Source organism: Ammodytes marinus (genome assembly GCF_949987685.1).
Source record: "Ammodytes marinus genome assembly, chromosome: 12".
NCBI classification, from domain to species: domain Eukaryota; kingdom Metazoa; phylum Chordata; class Actinopteri; order Uranoscopiformes; family Ammodytidae; genus Ammodytes; species Ammodytes marinus.
Genome location: NC_137216.1, coordinates 4,946,729 through 4,973,731, shown reverse-complemented (window position 1 = coordinate 4,973,731; position 27,003 = coordinate 4,946,729). Strand labels below are relative to the sequence as shown.

Below are 27,003 nucleotides of genomic sequence, written 5' to 3'. Positions count from 1 at the left end.
ATCAATCAATGAAATTCTCTCTCTCTCTTTCTTCTGTCTCTCTCAGAGCCAGTACCGCTTTGTGTGCGAGGCCATCCTGAAGGTGTACGAGGAGGACCTGGTCAGACCCCTCCTGACCGCTGTCTACCAGCAGAGGGAGAAAGCAGAGGAGGAGGCGGAGGAGGAGAGGAAAGAACAACAGAACGCCAGAGAAGAGGAAGAGATGGCGGCGGAGGACGGGGAGTCTCTAGCTGCTGTAGCTGTGGTGGAGGATGATAGAGAGATGATGGAGCTGCTGGATGGAGGTCTGGAGGAAGAAGAGGAGGATGATGATGTGGAGGTGCTGGATGTGGGGGAAGTGACAGAAGAGGAGGAAGAGGAAGTAGAGGAGCCCAGCCTGGCCAGCGTCAACAGCTTGACCAGTGAGACCAGCGCCAACCCCGACCCAGACCCCCACCCCGAGCCCTCTAACCCGTGACATTTCACCCCCGTCTCCCCCACCCCTTCCGCGTGGGTTCTGGAGAGAACAAAAAGCACTGTTGCACTTTACGCTGAGAAAAAAATGGAGAAAATGAGAGAAAAAAAAATAAAGACACAAATGAACAAAGGTGAAAAGTCGTGGACAAGCTAGAATAAAAAAATAAAAACAGGATCCAGCTGTTTTGAATAGGTACCATTAGGGAATATTGTGTTGTTCAGGGTAACAGGGGGAGGGGGGGATGAAAATTTACCAGAGGACAACAATGTGGATGGGTAAAAATTGCTGTAGTGCCATAAGTATGAAGGGGAAGGGCTGCCCCCCCACCCCCCCTTGGATGGAAAGCTTTTTAACCCCCCTTTCCCCCCCCCATTTTATTTCCCCTAAAGGGTTGCCCTATCCCCTTCCGAGCGAGTCTGCCAGACGGACCTGCCTCTCTCTCTCTCTTCTTTTTTAGTGTCCTTTTTAGCTGATAAACAGATATACCTTATCTTTTGTTCCTCAGAAAGAGTATTTATTGTGTTTTTAGTTTGTGTCAAACCCTGTCCACTGAACAAAAAACCGTGTATGTTTGTTTGTATGAATCTAGAGCTTCATGCTTTTCCTGAATTAAATCTTTAGGTAGTAAAGTAATGCGATTCCTCTTCTTCTAACTTTACTTCTTTATTTCTTTTTTGCTTTTCGTGGAGAGATAAAAAAAATGATTTAATTTATTGTACTTTTGTTTTTTTTATCTTACTCGGCTCTCACTGCTTGTGAGTTTTTCTGGACGGCACTGACAGATGGACAGCTGAACGCACTCTGTCTCACCTCATCTTGACTAGCGGTGGCTCCTTGTATATTCTTTCTCCTGCTCTGTGCTGTGCTTTTTTCAGCTTCCAGGCATTTTGAAGTGTGCGACGTGATGTCGGCCATGGTTTGGTGTGGTGAAGAACATAAGCGCTTTACAATATACAGGGCCTGTGTTTACTGGGCAACCTCTCTTTCACTTCTGTAATAGACCACAAACCATTTGATGTAAGAAAAATACCATTTTCAGCATTGATGGATTACTCAATACAAGTACTCCACACGTTGCATAATGCTTAGCAGCTTAACATATGGAAAATGAAGACAATGTCATTAAGAGAGAGCCCAGTAGACACAAGGCCACACTAACTTACAACCTAAGCTAGTTCCCAGGCTGATAAAGCTAAGAAACAAGGCTAAAGCCAGTTCATTACTGTCTTTTAATTCAAATGCAGTTGACTTTTTATAATTGAATTCAAACCTGCCATAATGGATGAAGTGAGCAGCACTCCCTGCTGAAGTGTCCTTGAGCCAGACACTGACAACAGTGTGTGTGTGTGTGTGTGTGTGTGTGTGTGTGTGTGTGTGTGTGTGTGTGTGTGTGTGTGTGTGTGTGTGTGTGTGTGTGTGTGACTCTCCAGCAGCTTGCCTCTGATTGTTTTTTAACTTTTAGCAAATTTCGATCAACTTGCATCTGGAGTTTGTCTTGCTTGCTTTGCACAGGTCGGGATGTTGTCATAGCACCTAAAAATAATAATAATCTAACTAGTGTGTGTCATAGTAGCAAGTGGTTAAAAAGGTGCTGGCATTTATTTATTCAATCAGTATTTGTTTTTTCTCGCCGAAGATTTCACACACACGCTGCCCGCTGAATTGACAGTGGGCTAATCTCAATTTTTGTGTGAAAGCTAAAAAAAGAAGAAAGATTATTTTTGAGCGTTTTTCTCTTTATTTTGACTTGTTTTGGTGAGACAGAGCTGAAATGGGGCAAAGAGGGGCCACGAGGACCCAGCCTCTAAGGGGACGCTCTAACCACTACATGAGCAGCCCCAAAACAGAACTTTAAAAGCTCCCTCCACTGACCTCCCCACATTTTGGATTGCACCCAGAGGGTCGTGACATTGCAACCAAGATCTCTGCTCACACATTTCAAATTAAATGTACTTGTTCAATACTTTTTTCTTACTGCATTTAAGTGGGGCTCAGAGGGCACTGGAGTAACCAACTTATGCAGGTTATTATTTTATTTTTTACATTTTGATTTTATGCCCGAGAACAGTTGCCAGTTCAAAGAAGCAGCACAAACAGAATATTCAACCAATCATTTTCCTATTTTTATTGAATTTTTCCCAATGGTACTTCAATTGTAAGGCAGATGTTTGTGTTTGGTTTTGAAGGCCAACATGATGTGTAAATGAGTGACACAAGACTAAGTGATGATATGTGTTTTTAAATTCACAAAACCCAGCATCAAGGTTCTCGTTGAGTCTTTTCTTATTTACATTTTGTTGTCAAAGTACAGGTTAAGCTGCCGTTGTTCTGTACATAGCGGTGTGGATGAAGTGTAGCCTCTTCATGATTACCAGATGTGTTTTATTATCAACTGCTTTCGGTACCTGCATGCTGTCATTGGCTCCTTCCATGGATTCTGCTGGAGAAACCTACTGCTGTGAGTGTGTGTGACAGAGTGTGTGTGTGTGGTTCCTCATATCTCAGTCTTTTATATCTCTCTTCTCCATCTCTAACATAGTCAGTTAGCTGTCTGGTTGAACGCCTGCTTGTCTGTTAACTGGAATGAAAGGTTGTGTGTCATGACGCCACAAACCTACATTTTACCCCATCTCAAGTTGTTGTAGTCTGTCCTAAGAACTAGGCGTCTGCCTGGGAAACATTTCAAAACCAAACCATACCTCCTTTTTTTTATTAAAGCAGACACTTTTTTTTGGAGAGGTGCGATCAAGAAAAGCCTATACACTGCTTTCCTCTCTACTCTTCTCTATTTTTTTTAAATCTCTCCTGCGTTGCGGCCCTCTCTCAGAAAACTGCCTAAATCCTTCTCTCAGGCAACATCAGTCATTTCATCAGAGCCCAGGCAACAGCCACACTCCATCCTCCCCATTGATTCTTCTCAAGATGACTTTCTTTATCTGGATACATGGTTCTCACTCTCTGCATCAAATGAAACATCTGAGTGGAACACTGTGTTTATAGCAGAGCCGTACCCAGTTTGTTTCCCACAGAATGATGGCCCGAGGCTAGCTCGTGATTGACTTACTGAAAAACTGGTTTAAAATTCATTTTACATTTTTTCTATTGTGCGGTAAAACAAAATGATACATTTGACAGATCCTGCGTGGCTTAAGCTCAATTTAATAATCAAATGTATAGAAAGACATCATTCAACCCCCAGTGGATTCCTTATCAGTTTTTGTATTCAAAGGGCCAACCAAATCAGAATGAACTTTACGCTGAAAGCTTCCTGATAAAGTGGCATCAGTAACAAGTTTCACAAAACTTGACAATTCCTATGGAGAAAATGAAATACCAGGCCCCATGCAGGAGAAGTTAATAATTGATGAATTAGGGCTGCCAGGGTTTTCCACCGGCACAAAAGGTCCAGCAATGAGCTGTCTGTGTTCAAAGTGTTTTGTTGACAAAAAATGTGGTACCGTCTGTGCGTTTAGGGTACTGATCAAAGGTAGTTTTGAGGGGTGTTGGACATAGGGAGGGGTGGGATGGGGTAAGTTGTATTTTTCTAAATATTAAAACAGCTCTAGTCTGGTAGGGAAAAGGACAGCACTTTGCAGGAGGCTGAGTGGCAGGCAGTGCTACTGAAAAAAAAGTTGGAGACTTTTGATTTGTCATTTTGATTTTTGTTTCAAAATAAGACCTGTAGGGAACAAGACAGTATCACTCCTAACTACACAGTGCCACTTGTTCATTTTTGTGTAAATAATACTAAACCATGTAAATAAAATGTTGTATATGAAAAAAAAATCTTTAAAATAAAAGGGAAAATCATTTGTGAGCAGAAAGATTTTGTTTTTATTTTAATTTTTTAATTTTCTTTCCTCTCCATTTGGATGATTCAAATGTGACACAAATGGTGTGTATTTTCAAGACTGCTATTTTCCAAACTTTTGTTTTATTTTGAAGCATAATCTATAATGGCGAGTGTATATATAATGAAACACAAAATAATGAGAAAATGTCTTACCGTATTATACCTTTGGTTAACTCATACCTGTGTCATAAAAACCTTTGTTCTCAGTTGCTTGTTTCTTTCTGGTAGTATGATAATACGTTGCTTCGGACATGTCTTTAAGCTTGATTGTGAACAATTAAAGCTTGTCTGTCAAAGCATGGACACTTGGCTTCGGATCACCTTGCTTTCCTACACTGTAAAAGTGAGGTTGGGCAATGTTGGGGTGAGCAGTGAGCTGGTGAAACAAAAGATGGCTGACCTCAACCAGAGTGACACATGAGGTCGCCAAATTGCTAAATCTCTGTATTGCAAGGCCCCAGATAACAAATGCACTGAAACTAGATGGGAACCAAGAAGAACATAGGTTTTGACTTGAGGAATATTCTGCTGAAGTATATGTTTTCCACGGAAACAAACTGCTGGACAAACAAATTCCCCACTGTCTTCAAACAAGCCAACCTTAAAGATGTATGCTAATGTTAGATGGTTTGATAGAATAAGGTACTTTCGATCTTTCATTTCCTTATGTAATGTATATAATGCCGTTACAGAGCCAAAGGAAAATATGCATCTGTGATGATTATGAGAGTAATGGGTCAAATTTGACTGAACTAACTTACTGACTAGACCCATTGATGACAGGGAGAAAATTAGTATTGTGTGGGAGAGCAATTGGCAATTTTGAGGCTGGTCAACTAGACATCTTGCAGTGTGAAAGGCTAAACATACCACAACATTCATTTGAGTCATCGTGCCATTATTGCTGTGAATAGTTATTTTCAATTTACAAAAAAATATGGTTTATCTATTTATTCTCTGGGATTGATAAACACCTTTACATTCCACATAGCTCTTCTTAACCCTAGTAGCACCACAGGTCAAACAGATCTGTTTATTTCTCTGGCTACTTGTATAAAGCAATATTCCCAAACTATACAGCAGGGGGTGCTGCTGTCAAATGATGATGCACTACACTGGATGGTTTAAATCTAAATCCAGAAAATGTATGAGGAGGCCAATCCTCTAACACAGGAAGTTTTAAATAGCATGAACATAATTCAACCAAGCAGGTATTGTTAAATATATGTTACTTTTTATGCTATATTTATAACGGTTTAGCAGTCTTATTTCTCTTGATCTTGCATCAACAAATGCCACCATGACTTAAAATATAAAATATGAACAATCGATGCAAACACAATCAGGTGTAGCTTTGTGAGCAAAACTACAAAAGAGCATAGTTTAACTACAAGCCAAAAAAAAGGTCTGTCGCTTTAAAAATGCTAATCAAGTTTTTGTTAGGGATTTATCGTGACGTCACATCCTGAGGAGAGCTTTGCCTCCTACTTTTTGTTGGGACCTGGGAGAGAAAATCATCCCGCAGAGGTGGCGAAGTGAAGAAATAGAAGAAAGAGAAACAAGTTATAAACCATGGAAATGTACGGAGTTGCTGTTTAGTCGTCTACAATGCAAGCGGACGTGTTTTCACCGTGAATTGAGCCGAGGAGGTTTTTCTTTGTAAGTATCCCTTCATCCAGACGTCCATCGGAGCCACAAGTGGCTGCGGAGCAAGTGTATGTCGGAGCTATCAGAGCTGAAGGAGGCGTTTGTTATGTTGTGCGGGACACTCTTGTACGGTCGGAGTCGTATGTATTTGCTGCGAAAGCTGCTAAAGACTAGCCCGTGTTTTAAAACAAACGCACACCTGTTGCTCTTGCTTACTCCAGGTACCTCAGGCCTGAACTGGACACAAATGTGAAGCTAATGGTTAAATATTTGTTGGTTTTATTCATTTTATTTCAGAAAATGTTTTAGACATTGTACATCCTATTTAAATATCACATTCGGTGTCTGGGTTTTGGGATAGTGGGGAGCCTCTTAGCGGTTTATTTATTAAGTCGACTAATGTTAGTTAGCTTTTTTATTAACCTGCTGAGATATCTTCTTTTTACCTTACTTTTGTATTAGTCGAATGACGTTAAAGCACTAAAAGTATACATTAAACAGTAAGGGGGGGTGGGGGTGGGTGTTACCCTTGTTGGTTTGACGTAGGGTTAGCTCTTTTATAGAAGCGTGACAAATATAACTTGCTTTATATCCTACCGCTTACCGTTACTGTTGGTATATTATAATATGGTAGCATTGGGATTTGAAAAAAATTAAAGAAGTAACAGGTGCTCATAATTGGATTAAACTAAATTGATCATGGACATCCCTCACAGTGATGTTACCCCGTACCAGATGTTCTACCTTTTTCATGATGGAAGCCATAGTGTCACCTGTAACGTCGGCTGTACGTTTATACATCTTAGCCAGACAAAAATATAAACAAATTAAATATTACATATTCAAATGTTGTAAAGCCAAATAAAAATAGCCTTTAGCCAAACTATTAGATGTCACGCTAACTAAAGTGTTGGTCCCATAACGTGGTGCACCTCAGTTGAAGTCAGGTATGTGTGCGGTGGATAACTTGCTGCCTGCCAGCTCACATTCCACCAGTCCACACAGAAAACAATGTAACAAACCTGCTATTGCTAACACAGAAGCACACTCAAGATCTGCTCTTTCTGTGCTCCTGGTACAGCTGTTAGACAATTGTTTAACAACTCTACAGGCCTGTCTAGTTTCCCCAAAGGAAGTTAAGGGTGGAGGCAGCGATACTGGAGAATGCGTGTTGTCAAAATCCCTTTTTGTCTGAATCAGTGAATATCTTGTCACGATCCACTACCTCTCTGTACTGTGTGTGCACTGGAAGAAACAAAATACAGTGTTATTATTCAGCCTGGGTCCCTTTTTAAAAGATAAGTAAACCAAGGGTATGTAAACAAAGGGGACCCAGTAGCTAGCAACATACCCGGCGTTTACAGAGCCTAGGCTGTGTATCTACACTTGATTTTCGTTCAGCGAACACACAGTATGAACAGGAAGTGGATCGTGAGGGCATATTTGTGCATTTAAACAAAAGGTATTTTGGATTACAATGACATGAGTATGCCTTCAATCTTTTACGTGTGTTTATGTGTGTGTGTGTGTGTGTGTCTGTCTGTGTGTGTCTGTGGGTCTGTGTGTGTGTTAAATTCCAGCGTCTTGTGTCCCAGGTGTGGTAGTGTGAGCCTCCCTCCATCATGCTGAGTTTCCTGCGCAGGACTCTGGGCCGGCGCTCCATCAGGAAGCATGCAGAGAAGAGCCGGCTCAGAGAGGCCCAGCGTGCCGTCACACACATCCCCGCTGCCGGGGACGCAAAGTCTATCATCACCTGCAGAGTCTCACTACTGGACGGGACAGACGTCAGCGTTGACCTGCCGGTATGTACACTAGTACTGAAGGGCTGCAGCATACTAGCAGCATACTAGCATACTACAGCCATTCAGGTTGTGTATGCCTGTTGATCTCTAGCCAATGTTTCAAGTGCATTTTTCAGTACCTGACTGTAGTGAGCAGTAGGTGTCACTATGTTTTGGAGGGACAGTTTAACTAATAGTACACTTGAGAGTTAGGGCGGCTGTGGCGAAGCAGGTAGGGAGGTCGTCCACGGGAGTGAAGGGTCGGTGGTTTGATTCCCCGCCTTCCCACCACATGTCGTAGTGTCCCTGGGCAAAGAGACACTGAAACCTAAATTGCCCCCGATAGTTAGCATGCACCCTGTGTGGTAGCTGCTGCTACCGATGTATGAATCTGTGTGTGATTGGGTGAATGTGTACAAAACAATGTAAAGCGCTTTGAGTCTGAAAAACCAGGGAAAAAGCGCTATATAAGTGGAGTCCATTCACCATTTAGTGCATAAGAGTTCCTGTAGAACTGTAAGTCTAGGCCTAGGGGACGATAGAGTGAATTTACAGTTTAAAAGTAGTGGAGCCAGGTTCCGTCGTTAGTGGTCTTACAGAAGGGAACATTTGTTGTATGAAAAAACATAGTCTTTCAGTTTGTAGTGAAGCCATATCAGATCCTATACCGATATTCAATGGGATTGGTCCCATCTAGGGCTGGCCCGAATTATTCGAATATTCGAATACTTGTTCGGAAAATTAGTATTCGGAGCTTAAATTAGTATTCGGAGCTTAGTTTTTTTTTTTATAATTTTTTTTTTTTATCAATTTTTTTTTTGCAAGAAGCTAGTACTGCAATATAATGTCATCAAATAATTTTATATTTGGATATAAAAGTTAGTAATATTGTAGTAGTAGTAGTAGTATTGCTCATTTAGGAGGATATTACATCACTAAGTGTCATAGCGCATCCATTACTTCACCTCCGAGCGTGTAAATCTTCAACAAAATATGCAGATACTGTCAAAATCGGTTCCAGGGAGTATATAGGGATTATTAACGTTTAAAAAAAAAAAATAATAATAATTTATTTTTTTTATTTTTTATTATTATTTTTTTTTATGTTGTTTTTGATGGTGTGTTTTTCTGGAACAAATATTCGAATATTCACTCGGAAAAACCAACGAATATTCGAAGCCTGAAAAATGCCATTCGGGCCAGCCCTAGCCCATCCCTATTTCTTTGTACAATTAATGATGCTTGAACAGGTAAAGTAGATGGTAAACCCATAGATTGTGTCTCATAATGAATGTGGCTCTGTTTACTAGGGGTGGGAATCTCTTGGCACCTCATGATTCGATTCAGAGGTCAACGATTCAATTCAAAATCGATTCTCGATGCAAACAGTTTTTTACGTACATACCCATGTGTGATTTTCAAAAATATATTTATATACACTACTGAGTTTGCTAATCACTTCCTACTTGTGTAATGATCATTAAATACAATCAACAGATGAATTACCTTCTCTAATATTGTATTAAATTAAAGCTTTTCTTGTCAGAAATGTGACTTTTTATGAACAGTGCAATAATCAATGCAGCTTGCATTTCAACACAATATGGAAGTTTGTAAAGAGTAAACCGATTCAGTTTTATTTTATTTCTAATCTTGTAAATCATGTTTCTATAGGATTCCTATTCTATTATTTTCTATGTCATTTGAACACGTGCAAAAAGTATGGCTTGGAATTCAGCTCTCATACAAAAACGTAAACAGAAATAAAGCCAGTGCTGGTCATATGGGTTTGCTGCTCTCAGCACTTTTGTCGTCACTTTTGTTAAAAACTAGCACGTGTGTGTGCATGCGCAGTGGCTCAGGAAGTAGTAGAATTTACGAATCGAATTTCAATTTTTTCTTTTTTCTTTTATTTCGATTATTAATTTATCTGAATCGATTCGGAATCGTTCGAGAGAGAATTGCGATGCATCAGAGAATGGGTTATTTTTCCCACCCCTACTGTTTACTGTAGTGGTGTTGTTAGGAGGACAGTAAATGCTCAGCGTATGGATATCACTTTCCTTCAAATCCCAATACCTGTCAGCGGTTGTTAAACAAAAGGAATGGTATGTGGTTATGAGACAGCTGGAGAGTGACAGCATCGCGCAAGAAATGTAGTAGTGACCATGCCTATGTCAGTGGAGAAGTCTGTTTAAGCGTGTGTGTGTGTGTGTGTGTGGTATTGTCGCTGATCACCTGTAAGTCCATGATCCTCTCTGTAGAAAACACTTAATCACATGACAGCGTCACATGACACGTTGGGCTCATCACCACGTGCCCACAGAGCAGAATATCATTTTCCAAGCCTCTCTCTCTCTCTATCTCTCTCTCTCTTTATCTCTTTCCTGTCTTCCATCTCTTGTCTCTCACCTCCTTTTCTTCTTATGTTCTATGTGTTCTCCGCATCGTCTTGACTAAGACAAGCTTCTGCTGGGTCAAATCTAGCCTTAAAGGAATACTTCACCCATACGGAACCGGCGTTCTATAAATATAAAATCACTATTATAATATAACGAATGAGGTTTTTCTTCCCTCAGTCTTCCCTTGGCACAGCTGTCCTGTCTATCCTAACCCTACATTTTACCATGTGTGATGTCACACATGGGAAAATGTAGGGTTAGACAGTGAGACCATAAAACACTCTTTCTGCTTTTTCTCAGGCTAGGATGAACCGATTTATAAAAAAATTGCACATTTATACTACATAGGATCTCAGAGTTCAATACACCATCATATTACCACCGGTGTAGTAGATATTTCAGTCATGTAACAATTTAGTGACGATCATTTTAATGCTGAGGACATATGTGTTTTTCCCTCTCATGTGATCTTTATTTTTTCTCTTCTCTCAGACTTTTTCTACTTTGTGTTTCCACTGGCATTCCATGTGTGGAATTTGCAGCATTCCAGTCTGGTATCCACCTGTCCAGTATGAGTCAAATCTGCTCGTCTGGCAAAAAAAAGTCTTCTGCCTTTTTATTTCGCCTTGTAATGTTCTCTTAAATTTGGAGTCAGCAATTCTTGAGAATACTTGTTGTCAAAATCTGCTCCTCACAATCCTGTGTGTGTGTGTGTGTGTGTGTGTGTGTGTGTGTGTGTGTGTGTGTGTGTGTGTGTGTGTGTGTGTGTGTGTGTGTGTGTGTGTGTGTGTGTGTGTGTGTGTGTGTGTGTGTGTGTGTGTGTGTGTGTGTGTGTGTGTGTGTGTGTGTGTGTGTGTGTGTGTGTGTGTGTGTGTGGAGTCGGGACAGGTATCTTGAGGAGATACACTAATTTTGACTAAAGTTATATTGTCAACAAGCATTTTAAAGGTCAAATAAGTCAATTCTTTATTGACTTTTATACTCTAAATAGAAACCAACCAACCAACATTTCAGAATACCATACCGGCTTAATGAGCAAGAATGCATGAACGTGTTTTAATTCTGCATTTCTCACAAGTGATGTCACAATTTTTTTTGAGTCGGAGTGTAAGAGCTGGTCAATCATTAACATGTAATCCTTTCTATGGGCTCAGCATGGTGTGCACACAGAGAGAGGCACTAGAATGTTCCAGTAGACGGTTACTCGCCTTGACTGTCCATCTTTGTTTTGTCTTTCAGATTTTTTGGACAGATATTATGACCGGATTTTTTTTAACTAAACTTGTTCACAATCTTAAGTTGTTAGTTTAGATGTTTTTCATAACTTATTGTTTTTTTATTTAAATCATTGGCATTTGCTGTTTCCGTCTGAAGGAAGTTAGAAAATTCAGTAGGATTTCTGAATGCATTCCAGTCGGGACCTGGCCTTGTGTAAGGTTTCAAAGTGAGCTTTTTTTAGGGTGCTTCCCCTCCCCCAGATAAAGGTAGCTTATCATCAGGCTATCTCTAAGTGATTACACTATGACAACAACACACACCCGTTTGGGGCATTACTCTCAAATTTAGAGCAATTTGTCTAAAGGGTTTGTGTTTTTGTAATTTATTTACAGTCTAAATGAATGCTTTGTCTCCTAGATAGAATTATATTGCACTAATGTGTATGAGTGTGTGTATGAATGGGTGAATGTGGTAAGATATGTAAAGCGCTTTGGGGCTGAGAAAATCGGCTAGAAAGCGCTATATAAGTCAAGTCCATTTACCATTACAAAATGTAGAAAAGAATACATGAGGGAAAGATAATAAAGAATATTTTATTAAATAAACAGACAACAGAGATGCAAAACATGAGACAGTCCCACTTGCATGTTGGCAGTCTGGTTGAAATGAGTTTCTCATTCAAAGTGAATCAGATATCATTTCAAAAGTGTCTCCTCTGTGTGTGTGTGTGTGTTGAACGAAACTTAAGGGCCGGCTAAAACTAGAGCCACCCACTAAAACATTGTAATTCTCAATGTTTTGGATATGCTGAGGTTGCAGGGGAGGTTCTGACACATTTGCGAGAAGCAGTTCAGATAAATGATGGCAGAGGACAATTAAAAAAATCTAGGACTGTAGATATAAATGAGTGTTTTGTCATCGAGGCCTATACGATGGAGTTTCCCATTAAGACCCAGTGTTAGGGCTGTTTTACACCTGATAGTCCACTTATAGTTTGCGTCCTTAGTTCACACCAGATGGGAAAATGACAACAAGTTGTGTTCTCTTTCACACCTATCCTTTCCTTTGGTCCAAATCAGTCGGTGAGTTGGTGAAGCGAAGCCAAATGTAGCGGCAAACGTCACTCTTCACTCATTGGTCAGATGTGTCTGGGGCGGGAGCACTAACGTGGACCTGAACGACTCTACTAAAAAGTAGCTTGTTTTATTATCCCATAATAGTGCATAGCGCTTGTTACGCTGTGATTCCTGCAGTTGGGTGGGACTCAGTTCACCCAAGCCCTCACCACAAACGGACCGCATCACTGTTTGTTTGGAAGCGCACAGAGACCTCTTCAACAAGGTCTCGGTACGCTTGTTTGTTCAGCTTTTGATGTGCAACCGACCCTAGTGTGAATGCAGTGTTCTCACCTGTACAAACGAACCGTAGCAAAGCTGGAAGCCAACCACACTTAGCTCCTATCCAACCGGCAGGTCTTAAAGCGCCCCTAGCTAGACCAACGCTGTTGTGTCTAACTCTAATTAGTGAAGAGAAACCCACTCTGTATATCCATCCTTTGGGACAGTGATAGATTTGAGTTGTTGCTGTGTTTTTTTTAATTTTCTTTTCTTTTTGTGTTGGTCACATGGGGCTCTGAACTCTCATTGTGTGAAACATTGCTACCCTAACCCAACTATCTGTGTTTCAGCCACACTTATCTTATAGTTAAACACACTGTTAAGAAAAGGTAAACCAAGCTCATAGCTACCCTTTGCTGGCAATCTTTCTTTGCTTTAAGTACTGTATATAATGTTATGTAGGAGCACCCAGGGACAATGGAGCACTCGCATATCATTAGCCTCATAGCATAATTGCCTAAATCATATTTACTGTACTCTTTTACTCTACATCTACTGTATTCTATCTACTCTACATCTACTTTTCGTTAGCCTAATAGCATAATTGCCTAAGTCATATTTTAAGGGTTATAGAGTAGGGTAAAGTAGATGTAGAGTAGATGTAGATTTAGAGTAAATGCTATGAGGCTAACGATCTATAAAACTGGACAGTTTGGTTGTCAATTTAAAAGACTAAAGCTTCCCTCGTTGTAGTTTGAATTCATGTTGTGTGCAGAATATGCAGTTAACTGTTGTGTTGACAAGACCCGTGTTACAAAAGCATAACAGTTGGCACCATCAAAGTGTTCACAGGCTGCGAGGTGACGGCTACATAGCTAACAGTTCAACTCCAACTGGCAGAACCTTTGTGGACCCCGTGCTACATGGTGCAGTTTGTTTTTCCCTTTTTAGATGTTCAGGTGGTTGTAAATTGACAGCCCCCATGTAGAAGTGAATAGGGCTCATTCATATGCTTTACTGGACTTCCAGCTGTGTGTGTGTATGTCGCTAGATGGTAAGGCTTCCAAAGCTGTCTCCCAGGGATACCTCTTGTTTGTTAGCATCCATGTCCATACACACTTCCACACAGCCTTATGATTCACATTCCTTCCTTTCCATTTATTTACTTCCCCTGTCTTTTCTCTTTATCTCTCCACCCCACACAGCCACCCACACTGTCGCCTCCTACCACTTCCTTTTGTCTCATACAAGATTTGTAGTCGAGAGAAAAAGTTAAGTGCACACACAGTTGTTTACCTTTAGTTCTCATCTCATCGTTAGAAATAAAGTAGTGGCTTGAAAGACACAACATTTAGAGGAACCAACCCTAACTGGACACTGCTAGTTAACTTCAGTGTTTATATTTAATGTTTTGTCTATGCTAATATTAATATAGATGTAGAATCTGTGTGTATGTGTGTGATACTATAGGTAGAAAATGTCTACGGTCAGACGGTCGACATATTCAAGGAAAAACCTGTATAAATAAGTGTTGAATCTAGGGCTGCAACTAACGATTCTTTTTATAATCGATTAATCTGTCGATTATTTTCTCGTTTAATCGATTAGTGGTTTGGCCCATTAAATGTCATAAAATGTTGATCAGTTTTCCAAAGCCCATGTTGACGTCCTAAAATGTATTTTTATGTCCAAAACACACAGATATTTCGGTCTACTGTCATAAAAGGATTAAAGAAACCAGAAAATATTCACATTTGAGAAGCTGAAAACAGAGAATTTGGATTTTTTTTATTAAAAAATCACTTGAAACTATTAATCGATTATCAAAATAGTTGCCAATTATTTTAATAAACGATTATTTGATTAATCGTTGCAGCTCTAGTTGAATTAAGATGGCAAGAGGAAAATATGCGATTGACTTTGAAAGAGGGTTCAGTGTTGGTGCTCGGGATGGAGCTTCAGTCACTAAGACTGCTCATCTGGCAAGTGTTTCAGTAGACACAGTGATTGAAGTCATGCATTTCCACGGGAAAGACCTCAGTAAATAGGGTCAGAGTCGACAGCACACAACTAATTGATTGAGTGTGATGCTCGTGCATTAGAACGATATGTGAGGAGAAACAGAAGGACAAGTCTTCCACAGGGGACTGAGAATGTCTAAGCAGAAGAACCTGATCTGACTGTGGACTTTCTGACAGAATGTTCATGTCTTGCTGACCCAGTGACTGATATTATAGTAATGCTGCGGTCCATAAACCCCTCATTGCTAACATAAATGCAAAAAAGAGTTGCAAAAAACCATAGGCAATGGTCTACGAAGATGTGGAAAGCCAAGTTATGAGTGCTTTCTTTTTAGAAAACAGTCAATAATGTTAAAGAACCCACAAGGACCGTCCATTTGGTTTGATCCTGTTTCATTGTAATGCACACAAGAATCTACGTGGAGTGCAATGCTTCTGACTGATGATTGGACAGATTGACTTTCAGGAAGTGGAATCCAGTCCACCATAATGCATGCTTTTCCTTCCCTAGCCACTAGTCTTCACCTGTCCTACACATCTTCTTTTAAAATGGATGCATTACTACAGTGGATGGTTTAATCAACTTGTACATTGGCACCTGATTTGTAAATTGTGACAGGGTTTCTTAGAGACAGAGCTGTATGCTCACAGGCAGGCAGAAAGACTGCAAACAGCCCAACAATACTGCAGGCCGTATAACAAGGCTTGGATGCAACACACACACACACACACACACACACACACACACACACACACACACACACACACATACACACACACACACATCACAATGAGTCCTTTGTACTCTCTCTCTCTCGCTCTCTCTCTCTGTCCCTGTGTACTGTAGGGGTGCGGTATGCCTGGTCAACTATGCCAGCTAGCATGTGGCCAGCCCCTCTGAGCTACCCAGGAGCTATCTCTGTGTGTGTGTGTGTGTGTGTGTGTGTGTGCAAGTGCGTGCGTCCGTTGGAGAGTGTGTTTAAGGAGACACAGGGTAACCTCCTACAGTACTCATGTCCCTGTCCTTACCTCACCAATTTAGTTCATTTTCTTCTAACCACTGTTGATTTGTCCCTGATTTCTGTGGCTACTGGATTGTACGTAGATTGTAAAATGTTACTTAAACTTTTCAGACTAGACTAACGGATGGACTGAGTGCTGCAAAGGAATAGGATGAGCAGCGCCATGAGTGCATCAAAGCTCAGTGAAAGCACATTGAGCTGGCTGCATTCCCATTGCCTTAGTTAGAGTGGTTTGGTTGCTGCGATGGTTAGTGAGTGCATCATTAAACACTCGTACAATTAAAGCGGCAACGAGTAACATTTAAATATCTTTTAAACAGCCTCATGTTTCCTCTCATAATCATAAATTACCTTTAACAGCAAACGAGACCATCAGTGCAAAGAAAGACGTTTTTATATAGTTTTTATTACTGCATTTGATCTGGTCGTACACCCAGTCCGATTTTCGGTTCGCTCGTGCAGGCTCTATGGTCACATATCCGTATTGGTCACAGATTTCAGTGTGGCGCAGGAACGTGATTTGAGAAGCCTATCACTCCGGTGAGGGAAGGGGATAGGGAGACCAGATCCCAATTCACCAGATGTGGGACAAAGACTACGTTTGTGCGGGACAATGCGGGACAAAGTGCCGTTTTTTTAGCAAAATAAACTCGTGTCACCACCGGTAATGCCAGAGACACGGCTTTCTATATTAAAAAAACACTATCTTTAGATCAGCGCGCAGCAGTTAAGTTAGCTACTGTTAAACAAATATAGCATTAAGGCTGCGGCTTCACATTAAAAGCATTTCACTGGCTTCACATTAGCATTTCACTTGACAAACGTGAGTTGGCTTTTAGTTTGAAGTAACAGAAAGACAAACGCTGAAGCACTGCAGGCAGCACCTTCACAGAGCCACTGAGCCCAGCAGCCCGATACACACACAGACAACCACACACACAGACAAACGGAGACTACTGTCTCCTCACAGCTATCGGATAAATGCCAGATTATAAAACACGCATTTAAAAAGGGGGGCTCACTTTCAATAACAATGCTTCTAACTTCTAGGGTGACCAGATCGCATTTCCATTACTTTTCACACGTCCCGCAAATTGAGACGTTGTCCCGCGGGACCCTTGTTTGAGACAGTTATTTGTCGTCATAATGACTAACGGGGCTGCTGAACCATCAAAGAAAAAAAAGAAAATGCAATGAAGAAAAGCTAAAATGGAGAGTGATAGGCGGGCGGGAGGGCGTTGCCAAGCAACGTATACACAATTTCACGGAGTGAACCTAGACTGCAGTGTTTACTCCTAAATGAATGAGCGGTAGCCTACTAAAACAAAGTTTACTTTGCCTCACCAGCATCATCAGATGACCATTATTCATCTGAAATAGTCATTATTTACAACAACATAAACACATTACCTCATCGTGATCCATAACTAACTGCCGTCTCTGGTTCATTCGCTTTGTGTGGGGACACATACTCGTTCAGCTCCGTGAGAGGTGACAATGGATCAACTCATTGCAATCAGGTGTAGTTGATGCTGTGTCACTAACCACTCTCACCGAGCCGAAAAGAGTCCGGTGCCCTCACACTTTCAACACACGGACACGCACTATATTGCTTCCTGATTATTTGAATCTTGCACCCCCTGCACGAGCTTCACGACAGCTGGCGTCGTAAAAATACTACCGCTTTTGTTCAAAGGTGTCGCCAACGTGCCGACTTACTCGTTGTAGCTTTAAGATTCTTTACACCCCAGTAATTTACTGAAGGGATACCTTTTGGACTTGACTACTAACAGTATGAATGCCTTGATGAGTTGCACTGTGGGAAATGCTGTATGTTTCACTCAAAGAGGCGATACATTATGAATGCTGTGGCTCTCTATCATGCTTTTATAACTCATGAAAAAAATGTAAGACTGGTGAAAATGTTTTATTAAATGTACTATATTTTGCAACTGTAACTAGAGCAGAGATGGGAAAGAGTAGAAAATCAGTCATGTGTGAGAACACTGATACCTTTTGGATTAAAGAGAAAAAGCTGGAAGGGGGAAAAAAATCCAGATGAAGAAAGTAGCAAAATATAAATCAAAAATGTCACTTCAGACTGATCTTGGCCGGTGTGAAGGGCCCACAGAGCCAGATGATCACATGGTGTATGCAGCCCACCCCACTTCCCTCTGTCTGGGGCACTTCAGCCCCCGTTACCATGGCCACCCTGTCGCTGTGTGTGTGTGTGTGTGTGTGTGTGTGTGTGTGTGTGTGTGTGTGTGTGTGTGTGTGTGTGTGTGTGTGTGTGTGTGTGTGTGTGTGTGTGTGTGTGTGTGTGTGTGTGTGTGTGTGTGTGTGTGTGTGTGTGTGTGTGTGTGTGTGTGTGTGTGTGTGTGTGTGTGTGTGTGTGTGTGTGTGTGTGTGTGTGTGTGTGTGTGTGTGTGTGTGTGTGTGTGTGCGTGTGCATGTGAGGGAGAGATCTCCCAGTCACAGGCAGTAACTGGTACGGCCTTGTCAGAAAGGTAAACGCCTATTCAAGCTTATAGTACTTCATGTTTAATATTTTCTCATATTTCCATTCAAGTCCATAAAACACACATTTTGGACATGCACACTTAAACCAATCAAAGCAACATATTTTTTTGCCAAATGGGGAAAAGTATCTACTTACTCTTCTGTAGACGAATCAGATGCATAATTGCTAATCATTGAAAAAAAGTTGACAATAGAGCTGCAATGATTAGTCAACTAAACGATTCAATCATTGATAGAAAAGTGTATCAGCCAAATAGTTTGAATTATCTAACCAACCATGTGTATTTGTCATTTTAAAAGCACAAAAAAAAAAAAAGTGGTAGTGTTTTTTACTGAGCCAGCTGGTGTTCCTGGGTGAGCTTATACCCATGACAAAGGCATTAAGAAAAACTGTATACAAATAGCATTGATTTGATTGATTTAATTTTATTCCAGACACAGAGAAAAACGGTCCATAATACAATACAAAAACAGTAAAAAGACAAACAACAATAAAAAAGACTAAAACAGACTCCAGCTGTCAGTTCCACACTACACAAAGAGTGTTCAGATATTAGCATATAGGCTAAAGCGCCAATGGTTCCATAATGTGGAAGTGAACCTAACCGCACTCATTGTAGGGTTCACTAGAGTTGTGATTATGCCGTTACATGACTCCGATAGTCTACACATACATCTGCACATACATCATTATTTGCACTGATGGTCTCATTTGCTGTTACATGTCATGTATGATCATCAAAGGAAAAAAGGGGATTGTTTCAGAAATAAGGTTCCTCTTAGCACCTTTTAACTAAATATATTTAGTTGTGGACAGTTGGTTGAGACCAATCAAGACCTTCTGAATATACCTTACCAAACCTTTGGCTGTGGGAAATGGTTAAGGGCAGCTTTTCACTATATCTTCATTGTCTTGCCAGTTTAAAGACAAATTCATTTATCAAGAACATTTAACAGAATTAGTAAGTAACCCTGCAGTGTTACTTGCTAGCTTAAATACCAGAACTGGTTTGATCATTTGAAATGTCTGTAAAACCCTAACCTGTGTTGTTCTAATGACTGTGTGCTTCTTAAACTAAGACTGCATTTTTTGACCTAATTCTTAACTCTCAGCAGGCCTCATTTGGAGTAGAGAAAACCCTTCTGGAAGTATAGCATCAGAATGATTAACATGACAGATTCCTGTGTCCTTTGAAATTCTTTTTCAAATTGTGGTTTGTCACCTATCTCCTCTGTTTGTCTGTGTGTCTCCCTGTTCAGAAAAAAGCCAAAGGTGAGGAGCTGTTTGACCAGATCATGTACCATCTGGACATCATAGAGAAAGACTACTTTGGACTGCGCTTCATGGACTCGGCACAAGTTCCCGTAAGAATAGAGCCACACTCAGTCTCTTGTTTTTCTTTCTTTGTTTTCCTTGCCTAAACGAGGCTTTCCCAATGTGTTGGCAACAGTTTATAATCATGTCTTAACATTGACTTAACAATGTTGAAACATTTGGACAGATAATTATGATCAAAAATAATTGGCAATTTAAAAAGATGATTGAATTGTGTCCACACATTTGGAAGCGTTTTGATATTTTCACCAATAGTCACAAACTAGTCTTCTCAGCTCCGCTCACAGCCAGACTTCACCTGCTTCTCAGTCCAAAGCACCATTCAGCCTCCCCTCTTTAGAGAGGGACTTTCCCCTCTCAAGTGAATGGGCTAAAGGGATTGGTTCTGGGACTCTTGTTCGGCCGTGGGAGTCAGGCTGTACCCTGAGACACAGCGTTTTAAGTCACTGGTCTGCCAGTGACCCTGGGCCTTCACTCTGATACTATGTGAAGGCCATGGAAAGAGGGAGGTAGGCTAAAAGAGGGAGGGACTGAGGACAGAGAGAGAGAGAGCTGAGACATGGAGGGAGAGGGAGGCTGGACTAAGGAATGTGGGGGAGAGGAGACTACACAGTGCTGCCAGTTCCTCTGTTATCTCTCTCTCTTGCACTAACGTACACATGAACACACACACGCACAGGCACACACACACACACACACACACACACACACACACACACACACACACACACACAGGCACACCACCTCTCCTTGACATTTTTTATGCATCATAGAGCCTGAATTTCCAAGAACGGTTACAGAACAGGGCACTGACTATAATGGTTTGGGTGAGGCTGGGTGTGCCTCCCAGCATTAACTAAACGCTCCACAATCATTTAGTTGCAAATACACTGCAGATATTTAATGTTTGTAACTGGCACAATGGCAGGTCTAGTAGTTGTGTCAGAAAAGACTACACTTATGAGATCAAATGTGAAATCCATTTTGCTGTTTAGCTTGTTTTTTTGTGCAAGTTTACTTTGTTTCAGTTGCTGTGCTTTTTTTAAAAAGTTGTTTAAATGTAATTTCTTTTTTGTTTCAGCACTGGCTTGACATTACAAAAAGTATCAAAAAACAAGTGAAAAGTAAGTATACAGATCTCCCCTCCCCATCTTCTATATTTTGTTTGATATAGATGTAGAATCTGTGTGTATGTGTGCGATACTATAGGTAGAAAATGTCTACGGTCAGACGGTCGACAAATTCAAGGAAAACCTTGAATAAATGAGAAGAGAAACATAACGAATGTAGATGTTGAATTAAGCTGGCGAGAGGAAAATATGTGATTGACTTTGAAAGAGGGTTCAGTGTTGGTGCTCGGGATGGAGCTTCAGTCACTAAGACTGCTCATCTGGCAAGTGTTTCAGTAGACAGAGTGATTGAAGTCATGCATTTCCACGGGAAAGACCTCAGTAAATAGGGTCAGAGATTGTGGTCGACAGCACACGATTGATGGAGTGTGATGCTCGTGCATTAGTACGATATGTGAGGAGAAACAGAAGGACATCTCTTCCTCAGGGGACTGAGAATGTCTAAGCAAAATAATCTGATCTGTAGGGCTGTCGCGATAACCGCACAGATGAAATACTGCAATATTTTCAAGCCAATCGCAGAGCATGGGCGGTCACCGCAACAACCCCATGGACCTGTTATAAAAGGTGACGAACCCCCGTTTTTCAAAACTCATATTTGGAAAAAAGATTTGAAGGCCAGATCTTGTTTTTAAAAGGAAATTAATTTTATTTATTTCATATATGAAAATAAAAACGCATTGAATAAAACACTTTCCTTCATTGCAAATGAACAGTAGTGCAAATAGACTATGTGTTCACCACAGACTTTTTTCCTCTGCCCAGCTGTGACCGCTCTCGAGGTCATCTCTCTATGCTCTGGTTCGGTCATCGTCGCTGCTGTCCTCGGCGCAACATTTATTTAATGCTCATAGTTAATCACATAGCCTAGTGCTGGAACGAAAGCTATCAACGCAGTGGTTTAAGGCTGAAATGATAACCGGGGCACGTTACAGTTGTCGTTTGGAAGGCTTCCGCGACCTCCGTTAGTTTCAGTTTACAGCCGATAAAGTTACAATCACAACGACCGCATGTACAGCGTTTAAATAAAGCCTCTTATTCTTATTATTATCATTAGGGCTTTGATGCAAATGATGAAATCTAAACATTACGGCGGCTGTGGTGTGCGTAAAAGGAAAATAGCAGTTGGAAAGCCGATTCCTGCCTCTGACACGTTGACTCGCAACATAATGAGTCAAGGCTTTCTTTGGTGATTTCCCGTGCCTCTTGTTTTCTCTCCACACAAAGCGTTCTCTCTCCCATTGCACACACACATGCCCCGGAGAGCACTGTCCGAGAGCACAGACAGTGTTGGTTCCAACCGATTAAAAAAATAAAAATAAACACAACTGAAGCTATGTAAAGCGCTTTGAGTGCGATGAATGCGCTGTAGGCTATATATTAAATATAGCCTATTATTATTATTATTATTATTATTATTATTATTATTATTATTGTTAAGCTGAATGGTCGCTCTGGTAACGGGACGACGAATACTAGACCCCGAATATAAGACGACCCGACTTTTTACGACCTATTTACAGGGGAAAAAACCCCGTCTTATATTCGGACCAATACGGTACAAACAAGTTGGCTTAATAAATATATAATTAGGCCTAAAAAAGGGGTGGAGCAATTATATTGCATACCGCACTGTTTAGCCACCCTGACTCACCGCACGGGGTATTCCTTCACCACGACAGCCCTACTGATCTGACTGTCATTTGTGAAAGAATGCTTTCTTCACAGTCAACATATCCTCTGAAAAACACCTCTGTTTACAGTGCTGTAGTAATGCACACAGAACACTGATTTATCACTATTGTGTATATGTGAGTGTGGTGCATCTGGTCCATAGGACAAGTTTAGTGCCATTTTCTACACTTACTGTGTTCAGATATATGACTGATGCGCTTGTTAACATTTATTAAGCTTCCATTTTGACTTATTTCCTTTCAGTTGGTCCACCATACTGCCTTCACTTGAGAGTTAAGTTTTACTCCTCAGAACCCAACAACCTGCACGAGGAGCTCACCAGGTGAGTTGAGCCTGATTATTTGACCTACTCCTGGAGGAATGGGGCTCATGAGGTTGTTTATTGTGTCATTCTGTACATGGCATAATGCCTCAAAGAAAGGCAGCCATTGGTCTAATGCTCACAGGGTTACTTTAGTTTGTTTAAGCATCATAGCAATTACCCCTTTTCTGGATATTCACCCACTATTTCAAAAAGTAAATGTAATTTGCTTTGGTGTTCCATGTTGGCATGGATGATTGTGTCTATCATGTTCCATAAAACTGTCAGAATGACTCCCATTTCATCACCACATCTAAACCCTATTCCTTTTGTTTTTCAGATACTTATTTGTGTTACAGTTAAAGCAAGATGTCCTCAGTGGCAAGTAAGTCATGTCCACCATCTTAATTTACACCAATTATTTACACCTTTTGATGTGAAGTATTTTGAAAGTGTCATATTACTCAGACAGACAGACAGGCAGAGATGTACCGTAGTTAACTTGTCATAACATTAAAGAGAACTGTCAGGGGTTTCTTATTTTGGCAGTTTACAGCTTAGGTGATGGAGTAGTTATTTGCAACCAAGCTTGATGAATGCTATGAGGGAAAAAGAAAAGCTTCTTTTTCATACACAACTCTGCTGTCCTGTTTATTTAACCAATTATTATTTCACACAAGTCACTTTTGACCCAGGACTACTGTATAGTCTCTCTCAGTCGGTTGTTATCCCTTAAAGCAGGAATCCAGTTGTTGTGTTGGTGGTCATGTTACTGTAAGAGGTTTACAGGATTACATGTTGGTGAGCAGAGAAGTATTAATAACCCAGTCAGTAAGTGGACTGGGGAATACAACATGTAAGCTGCTATCACAAAGGAACACGTTTTAGTTTGATTTGCATTGTTTTGCATACTCATCATAGAAAGTGGTAGGTCTCATTGATTTGGCTGTGACTCTTACCATGTCTGTTTTTTTTCCCAGGCTAGAATGTCCATTTGAAACAGCGGTGGAGTTGGCTGCCTTCTCGCTCCAGGGTAAGCAGTCCCACTTCATCCTTTCCAACTCTGTTATGGGTAATTGGGATCAGCACTGCTTGAGGAGCGATTGTTTGTGTGATGTGTGTGTAATATTTAGTTCTGTGAGTGTGCACACAGCTTTGCACTGTTGAGATGTAAATAGTGTTGACGAGATGGAGTCTCCAAAGGCCTGTGTAAAAACCTCCACCTTTTCGGCACCCTTTCAGAAGGAGTACCGAAAATGGGATCGGCTTAGAGCGGTTAGGCTCGCTTATATCCGTTCCCTACCCAACTTTTGGCAAATGAAAAGCCAAAATAACCAGACCGAACCGCTCTGACCCGACCCGCTCTACTCGGTGGAAACGTGGCATTTGTGGGGTTTGAGTCAGACCAGCATTTTTTCAGTTTTAGGGTTTGAGCATTGTACACTCACATACCAAGAAGCCAGGTCATTCTTCATGTGCAGGGACTTAGTTCCAAATAGCTTGAATATGTAACAGTCCTTCAACATGCCCCCAACCCATACACTCACTTTGTAACTGGTAAACCATTAAACAATGTCCCCGAGCTGTGTCTCAACAAGGCACTCACTACACAGAGCCATGTACTACTCACAAGCCCAGGAGTAAACCTTTGTGGCCCCTTTTCCACAAGATGTTTCCTTCATCTTTCAAATCAGTTATGGGTGTCTTTATGAATCACAATCTTGGTCAGGCTCCTTGCAACATTGCAGCTATATGGCCACAGAGGGACACAAACCCCCCCTCCACCACAATAGATCTTCAAAACAAGGAGTGGAGTAGCTTTGGGTGATAACAGAAAGAATGAGATTTCACACTCATCGCTAACTTTAAATAGGATGTAACTTCCAACTCTACAAACCTTTACACTCTTGTTTTTTACAAACATTCCTATACCCTCGATCAGGACACAGATTTGGTCACAGGAATGTTTTTGCAAAAATATTATTATCATCCCGAATCCATCTGACATACATCTTTTGTCAAAAACATAATGGAAAAATAACTTTGTATAGCTTATAAATGTAATTTCTGTTACTACTACTATACCTCTAACAATTCCGTTGTTGGCAAGCAATGTTTCCATCACTACATGTTTACATTTTTGCACTAAAAGAAGGTTTCATGGAGCACATATTGATTGGACTTTTTCTTCTACCAATGAATAGCAAACAGCCAATATCTTTTCAGCTTTACACAGTAGTAGTAGTAGTTAAAATGCCAGCATGTGCTGTACTGTACCTGAGAGAGCAATGGACAGAGGGCTGGAACAAAGATTGGGTCATTAGAGAGACGTTTATGGAATGGGATTGCGTGCACAAACCCTTGGACACACACACACACACACACACACACACACACACACACACACACACACACACAGTCACACACACACACACAGTCACACACACACACACACACACAGTCACACACACACACACACACACACACAGTCACCGCAGGGTAAATGCCAGCTCATTAGTGTTCCATCCTCTCCAGAGGCCCCCTAATCCAGCACCCTTTCTGTCTTCTCTCTCTCCTTCAGCTGAGCTCTCTCTCCCTCCATTGCTCTGTTTTCAGAATGAGCTTGGCGGTCCACTGACATTTACTGGCATAGAGACCATAGGATAAGATTGTCTATTCTCCCCTCTGCATCCTGAGGCTTTACTCACAGCTGGACTAACTAAAAGGCATTACATCATAACACTGTACACTGGGATCACAGCCTACACTTTTCAGGCTTTGTGCTACTGCTATACACCACAGTAGAAGTTTAACCTTTTCCCCCAAACACTATTCTATTCATCTTGTGAATATTTATTTTCTAGATACCTTTCTTCCCTGCCTTGAATTTAAAATTTTTGTGTTTTTCATATATTTAAATCTATGTCCTTCAGAGGGGGGTGGGGGGGGGGGGTCAGATATCCATTAGTCCTTAATGCTATGTCTTTCCTGTGCTGTGACTTAGGGAGGGAGTTTTTGTTATTTTGTCTAGAATGATTCCTTCCACTTCTCTCCTGGGGTCCTCCATTGGGGGCTGGAGATCATGGTCTTAGGAAAACACTAAGTTTTATTTTAAGAATAGTGTTACTCTTCAGTTGAATGGTACACTGTATTTTCACTTTAATATATACACTCGCATCGAGTCTCAGTAGAAACTAATGAGTGTGTGTCTGTTGGTGCTCAGCTGAGCTAGGTGACTGTGACCCATTAGACCACCATCTGGACCTGGTGTCAGAGTTTCGCTTCATCCCCAACCAGACAGAGGACGTGGAGCTGGCAATATACAACACCTGGAAGGAGTGCAGGTAAGCCTTTCTCTAGAACGAGACCATTGTGCATATGGCCAGTCATTTAAGCTGAATATCAATAAGAGGCCATGCATTTCAAAAAAATAGCCTCAGATTGCTGATATCCTGTCAAAGTAAATGGATGTGCTTCATTCTGGAGTGTCATGTGGGCTAGGGCGGGGACAGTTACTTACAAACCAGCATAATTACACCTTTCTCCTACACAAATACATCTATTTTCTTCTTCTTTATCTGCTCGGCTTGGTGGTGCAGTTACTGTATGTGTTTTTCTTTGTTTCTCCTTCTCCCTTCTTTCCCTCCTCTCTTTCAGAGGTCAGATGCCAGCCCAGGCAGAAATCAACTACCTGAATAAAGCAAAGTGGCTTGAGATGTACGGGGTGGACATGCATATGGTCAAGGTAAGTGAGTGACACAGTTGTTCTCACTAGCATGTGGAACCTGGATTTGGCGGCTCTTTCACTAGAGCCAGGAGGCAGGAAGAGGTGTATTTGTGAGTATGAAAATAAAGATGTGAAAGGGTCATAACGTTTGTATCTTCTTGTTCTCTCCATATCTGCCCGGCAGGCAAGAGATGGTAATGAGTACAGTCTGGGCCTGACACCCACTGGAGTCCTGGTGTTTGAAGGACAAACCAAGATCGGCCTCTTCTTCTGGTATATTTGCTTATATCTTTAGTCAAGTATATACTTGCATACCTTTTTTTTTATAGAAACACCTTTTGATTTCATTATGGCTTCCTCTGCATGTGTGTGTGTTGTGTGTAAGTCATACTATGTATACTGTTTTGTGTTGTAGGCCCAAGATCACTTGTCTGGATTTCAAGAAGAGCAAACTGACGCTTATTGTAGTTGAAGATGATGAACAGGTGAGAATGAGCGCACACACTCAGTGCAGTGGAATGTTAACAACGCAGAACATTCTTTTCTCAGGAATCCT

At 41.0% G+C, this 27,003-nt stretch overlaps 2 protein-coding genes across 3 annotated transcripts in view; both read left to right on the top strand.

Annotated features, from left to right (window-relative positions):
- ptpn4a (protein tyrosine phosphatase non-receptor type 4a) overlaps positions 1-4,431 on the top strand; it is an 88,689-nt gene extending 84,258 nt beyond the window's left edge. The window contains exon 27 of the mRNA XM_080038221.1: positions 47-4,431. Coding sequence (XP_079894347.1) covers positions 47-457 — 411 coding nt within the window. The 3' untranslated portion in view covers positions 458-4,431. The remainder of the gene's footprint in view (positions 1-46) is intronic.
- A 1,408-nt stretch (positions 4,432-5,839) lies between these two features.
- epb41l5 (erythrocyte membrane protein band 4.1 like 5) overlaps positions 5,840-27,003 on the top strand; it is a 45,318-nt gene continuing 24,154 nt past the window's right edge. The window contains exons 1-11 of one of the 2 annotated variants that reach the window (XM_080037673.1): positions 5,840-5,969; positions 7,538-7,759; positions 19,519-19,623; positions 20,676-20,718; positions 22,663-22,741; positions 23,061-23,105; positions 23,701-23,753; positions 25,944-26,064; positions 26,378-26,465; positions 26,632-26,720; positions 26,863-26,932. In XM_080037673.1, coding sequence (XP_079893799.1) covers positions 7,580-7,759; positions 19,519-19,623; positions 20,676-20,718; positions 22,663-22,741; positions 23,061-23,105; positions 23,701-23,753; positions 25,944-26,064; positions 26,378-26,465; positions 26,632-26,720; positions 26,863-26,932 — 873 coding nt within the window. In that variant the 5' untranslated portion in view covers positions 5,840-5,969; positions 7,538-7,579. The remainder of the gene's footprint in view (positions 5,970-7,537; positions 7,760-19,518; positions 19,624-20,675; positions 20,719-22,662; positions 22,742-23,060; positions 23,106-23,700; positions 23,754-25,943; positions 26,065-26,377; positions 26,466-26,631; positions 26,721-26,862; positions 26,933-27,003) is intronic. The other variant, XM_080037674.1, reaches the window with a different exon arrangement.